At 35.1% G+C, this 6000-nt stretch overlaps 1 protein-coding gene across 3 annotated transcripts in view; it reads left to right on the top strand.

The window, feature by feature from the left end:
* Positions 1-206: 206 nt before the first annotated feature.
* Positions 207-6000, top strand: part of LOC132167697 (calcium-dependent protein kinase 26) — a 92112-nt gene continuing 86318 nt past the window's right edge. For 2 of the 3 annotated variants that reach the window (XM_059578708.1, XM_059578707.1), the window contains exons 1-6: positions 207-418; positions 904-1749; positions 2111-2251; positions 2338-2490; positions 2951-3066; positions 3269-3436. In XM_059578708.1, the coding sequence (XP_059434691.1) occupies positions 978-1749; positions 2111-2251; positions 2338-2490; positions 2951-3066; positions 3269-3436 (1350 nt within the window). In that variant the 5' untranslated portion in view covers positions 207-418; positions 904-977. The remainder of the gene's footprint in view (positions 419-903; positions 1750-2110; positions 2252-2337; positions 2491-2950; positions 3067-3268; positions 3437-6000) is intronic. The other variant, XM_059578709.1, reaches the window with a different exon arrangement.

Below are 6000 nucleotides of genomic sequence, written 5' to 3'. Positions count from 1 at the left end.
CTCCTCGTACCGAGGAAAAATCTACGGCGCGGTGATTTATTCTTACACCTAGATCCATCCGCCGGTCAAATGGTTAAAGGTTAATTACTGTGCAAGTGTTTTTATAAAAATAAACGAAAATATTGGATAAAATTGTTTGGATGATGAGAAATAAATGGTGAAAATTGAAAAAGAAAAAAAAAAGGAAAAAGAAAATGGAAGAGATAGCTGGTCAGCAATAAGCTCCGATGTTTCTCAGCAGCAACATCCTAAAATAACAACAAACAGAAATTAATAAAAAATAAAAAAGAGAAGAAGAAGAAGAAGAATAGGTGTTAAAAATGGAAGTGGATGAGATCAACTATCTTTCTCCAAAGCCTTTCCAAGTTTAAGCTACGGTTCCCTTCATTTCCCTATTCTCTTTCATTTTCAACAGCTGGTACGCCATCTCTCTCTCTCTCTCTCTCTCTCTCTCTGTTTTTGTATTTATTATGTATATATGTGTCTTTTACGTAGGTGTACGTGTTCATATTGATCTATTAATTTCTTTTCTGATTTTTGGGTTTCAAGATTTGATCTTTAGATACGGAATTAGCTGTCAGATCGTATTAATTTCCAGACAGATTCCTGTGGCTCTGTTTGTTTTGACAGAAAATCTTTTCTGGGAAAACAGGGATTTTGGTTTTTTGTTCCTGAGGAAATAATGCCAAGTTTCATATTATAGTAACGGTGAACGAAATGGGGGTTTGAAATTCTTTTCCTTTACGGGAAATAATCTTCCAATGAGGACAAACGAACGGAGCCCTAGGTCTGATCTGATATAAGAATTGTCTTTTTTTTTGTTTAAAGCATATTTATGATTTTCAGATTTCTAGTTTGTGTATTGAGTTAGGATTAGGGACTGATAGCCTTTGATTTTGTCAGTGATAAAATTGATGGGAGATTATTGGATGAGGAAAAGGCAGTGAAGCTAGTGTGGGTGAATTGTGGGTTGTTTCATGGGCAATACATGCCGTGGATCTTTCAAAGGGAAATATTTTCAGGGCTACAGCCAGGCCCATCCCGAAGACCATTCAATTACCACTTCCAAGCGCAACACCCCTTCTGACCACTCCATCTCTGACCACTCCACTACCAGCTTGAATTCCCAGCAGCCAATTTCCCAAGAGTTCACCAGAGAAAACCCTAAAAGTAACAACTTACCTGCCATTAGTCCCACCAAGAAAGAAGCAACGATGAGGCGAGGCATTGATAACCAAGCCTATTATGTATTGGGTCATAAAACCGCGAACATTCGTGATCTTTACATGTTGGGTCGTAAATTAGGGCAGGGTCAATTTGGGACTACTTATTTATGCACCGAGACTGCGACGGGGATTGACTATGCCTGTAAATCAATCTCAAAGAGGAAGTTGATTTCCAAGGAGGATCTGGAGGATGTTAGGAGGGAGATTCAGATAATGCACCATTTGGCGGGTCACAAGAATATTGTGACCATCAAGGGTGCTTATGAGGATCCATTGTATGTGCATATTGTGATGGAGCTTTGTAGTGGTGGTGAGTTGTTTGACCGGATCATCCAGAGGGGGCATTACAGTGAAAGAAAGGCTGCTGAATTGACAAAGATCATTGTAGGGGTTGTTGAGGCTTGCCACTCACTTGGAGTTATGCATAGAGATCTAAAGCCTGAGAACTTCTTGTTGGTTAACAAGGATGATGATTTCTCTCTGAAAGCCATTGATTTTGGGCTCTCTGTTTTCTTCAAACCAGGTAACTAAACAAGTGCCTGTGCTTGTTTCTTTTTTGATTTGTAATTTTTAGATGAAGTGGTGGCAAGTTTAGGAGCTAAAGCACCATAATTTCGTTCCTATTTAATATTTTTTGGAATTTTTCAGGTCCTAATGTTGGACCTTAAATGCCTAGGGGCATTTGTATGTTTAAAGGTTCTACTTTTTATTGTGCATGCCTCTCTGCTAAGTGTCAACTAAATGAGGAGATACCTTTTATAATAAATAACTAGCAAGATACTTTTGTAAAGTTAATGCTGTTGCCTTTAATGATTGAAAAGCTTAATACACTTCTTGGGGCATACACTGGAGATGTTAACATTTTATGTGGCTTGCTACTTCAGGCCAAGTTTTCACTGATGTGGTTGGAAGCCCATATTATGTTGCTCCAGAGGTACTCCTCAAGCATTATGGACCAGAAGCAGATGTATGGACAGCAGTCATACTGTATATATTGCTAAGTGGTGTGCCACCATTTTGGGCAGGTATGTGTGATTTGGTATATTACTCAAACTAGTGAAAATTTCATTGTGTGTGTGTTTACTGAAGGCTTTATCCGTTTGTAATTCAGAAACACAGCAGGGAATATTTGATGCCGTGTTGAAGGGACATATTGACTTTGAATCAGATCCATGGCCCATCATATCTGACAGTGCAAAAGACCTAATCCGGAAAATGCTATGTTCTCAACCTTCAGAACGCTTGACCGCTCATGAAGTTTTATGTATGTTTAACCTTTCTATCATTTTCTTCACGATTTACACAATTAATTATGTATGTTTTAACGCTTGACTGCATGCATGACTCAATGTTTTCTGGTGTTATACTTCCTAGATTAATGTCATGTTGATCTACTTTGCAATCAATGTTTAAAGCTTATAAATGCTACCTTAACTTCGTCTCTTCAGTAAATGTACTTTGAAAAAATAGTTTGCATATATAATGTATCAAGGAAATGCAATTTATTGTTTAAATTACATCTTAAAGCTTTTAAATAGGTCTAGTAATTATTATGTTTCTTTCATAAGATTCTGCTAGTTTTGGAAAATGAGAATAAAAAAAATCTGCTTAAGTGGGAATTTACTATATTTGTTGATGTAGTTTGCTACATTGTTGCATTTATTTGTTATTTGAAATAATTTCAAGATCAAATTGAGATTTGTCTTTCTTAATTCTTCGTTTAGGCCATCCTTGGATATGTGAAAATGGAGTTGCTCCTGATAGAGCACTAGATCCAGCTGTACTTTCTCGTCTCAAACAGTTCTCTGCAATGAATAAGTTAAAGAAGATGGCTTTACGGGTAAGTACAAGTGCATGATGCAGAACTAAATAGATAAGAGTGAGTCTGAGTAAACTTTTAGATGCAACATTATACTCAATGCCACTCTGTTTATTTGAAAAGCATACTGATGCTTGATGTTGACTTTTGGCATGCGCCCTTTTAAATACCAGTCTGGTATTCATATTGACAGATCTTTTATATCTCTGTTTTGTGCTATTAGGTAATAGCTGAAAGCCTTTCTGAGGAGGAGATTGCTGGTTTGAGAGAAATGTTTACGGCTATGGATACTGATAATAGTGGTGCAATTACATTTGATGAACTGAAAGCTGGTTTGCGAAGATATGGCTCTACAATGAAAGATACAGAAATACGTGATCTTATGGAAGCGGTAAAACATTTGTTTCATAGATAATACTTTATTTTCTGGTGCTGTGTTTATTATCTTTGTTTTATATTTCATCATGATCTAATTATTTTCTTCGCTTTCTTTGTCTTCTTCTTCACCATTTTCTTTTTCTTCCTCTCGATGAGTCGATTCAATTGTGTTCTTTTTGTTTTTGTTTCATTTACCTGTTGTGTCCATCATATCTTGATTGCATGTTTGGTATCACTTCATTTGAGTCAGACATATTGCATCTCTGTTAGCGGATGTTGCTCAATTTAGGATATTGGAATCCACATTAATTCTCTATTCTTGGATGCTTAAAATTCAGAGTTTGTAGTGATGATAAAGTTGGTGATGCCATATCATCCTCAAAGGGTAATTCCTTTAATGTTATGCACTTGTGCTTGTAGCACAAGACTCAGATACTTTATTTGTCACGTCTTAGATATGGCTGGTCCATTTCTGAAGTTAAAGGTATATGTAAAGTGTACATATGAGGAGTAAGCCGCATTTACAAATATAACTTTCTGAATGTACATGAAATAGGGTGTTTTGCACCGCTTTTATTTCTTTGTATTACTATTAAATGTCTATCATATTCTTTGTGTCAATATTCTATAAGGGTTTTTTTTTTTTTTTAATATATTTTTTTATCAAGAAACATGAGTGGAAACATAGAGGATTTTCAAACCCATTTTGTAAGCTAGTTGTTGGAATATAAGGCCATTAGTGGTGTAAAGTTTCTTGCTTTTGACGAAATGTGTTGTCAATGAGGAAGTTGGGATCGTGGGTGAATTATGTAGTTCAAGTCTCCTTTTGATTGGGAATTCACATACATAGAAACCAATAATGTTCGCATCCTTTGTAAAGCTTTTTGGGAAATTGAGAGATTTCATGTCACGAAATGCATAAGGTCAATTTTGTAAGGTCCGGAGTGAAACTAATTGACGGCTGTAACTATGAGGTTTGAGTGAATAGTTGCATTTATCAATGACCCATCAGGAAAGCAGAGATGCTTAGCCCAATAAAAGGTTTTATCGTATTTTGGTTCGATACATTCACCTGCTAGACTCACCTTTGACTTTTGTGTCGGTAGGTGTGGTATTATACACTAGCCTATAACCCACATTATACACACTCTTTTTTTTTATAATTTAATTTTTTAAAAATTATATTATAATTTAATGCATAAAATTCAAAAGTTTTTCAAATATCATATAATCGCTAAGAAACAAAGTGAAGGATAAACGGTTACATAAAATAAAAGCAAAGGATTAAAAAAATAAAATTAAGCATACTGAATTTTAATATCTAGGGAGGTATGTAAGCATCAAGTAAAGCAATTCAAATATATGAATAATTAATAGTAATTAACGCATTTGATAAAGGGCTTACAACAAATCTCAAAAGAAGACATGATTTGTCAACTCCAAAGTATCTAATTAGCAAAAGCTTGAACAAATAGTCCTTGTAGGAAAGAACATGAATCAATAAAACTTTGGGGGAATTTCATCCTGTCCCAAACTTGAAAACTTTTTTTTTCTTTTTGTGAAGCAAATAGAAATCAAATACAAAAAAATTGTCTCCAAGAGGTAGCTCAATCGGCTAGGACCACACTTAATGAAGCAGAGGTCACTAGTTCGAATCCTCCTCCCCCCTCTTGTGCGGACATGTCAAAAAAAAAAAAATCAAATAAATTTGATGTCTTTGTCATATTATATATTATATAAGCATTAGGAATACATTAAATGGCACTTGTTAGCATTTTAAATTGTCACTTGTCGCAATTTTAAGCTATTCTGTTGAAGGTTTCTACTTTTATATAAATTCCTCAATATATTTGATTTGTACTTATTTGTTTCCTTATTTGATTTTGACATTAATATCACTTGACTTATTAATATTAGGATACCAAAGAAATCCTATTTGATTTATTTTTTTAATATATTTTGATTATGCTTATATATTATATAAGCATTCTAGGGATACATTAAAATGACACTTGTTAGCATTTTAGACTGCCACTTTTCTTAATTCTAACCTATTCTCTTGAAGGTTTCTGTATATATGTGTGTGTGTGTGTGTTATTTTGTCAAAAGAATATACTTCTGTTGACCACAATGATTGAAATGACGCGAAACATCCAGACCTAGAAAAGAGAAAGGCCAGTGGAGGAGAGAATGCATGCATGGGGATTCTTTCTATTGGAGGCTCGAGAATCTATTCTATGAAAGGACATCTAAGGCTAATGAAGAATTTAAGGAAGCCCATTACTGAGAGAAATGGTTATGAGTCTTGCTTGTTGGGAGACAGGAAGCTTCTAACAACATGTAATGGGCTCTCCTCTCCTAGTCACTGAGTAGTACTATTTTGTCCTCCAGGGAATTATACCAAGAGGTTCTTTCTTTCTCTCATGTAATTTCGCCGCCATTTCACTTCCGTGCCAGAGGAAATGGTTTTCAAACCCATGATACAATCTTCTTGCATGGATTTAAAAAACCAATGCCTTAAGCCAATAAGTTGCTTGCAATGGCAATCTCTCTTGGCATGCAAATAAGGGATGTATC

The sequence above is a fragment of the Corylus avellana genome, chromosome ca1, assembly GCF_901000735.1.
Source record: "Corylus avellana chromosome ca1, CavTom2PMs-1.0".
Classification (NCBI taxonomy): Eukaryota; Viridiplantae; Streptophyta; class Magnoliopsida; order Fagales; family Betulaceae; genus Corylus; species Corylus avellana.
Note: the sequence above shows the minus strand (reverse complement) of the source record. Positions and strands in the feature narration are given on the sequence as shown.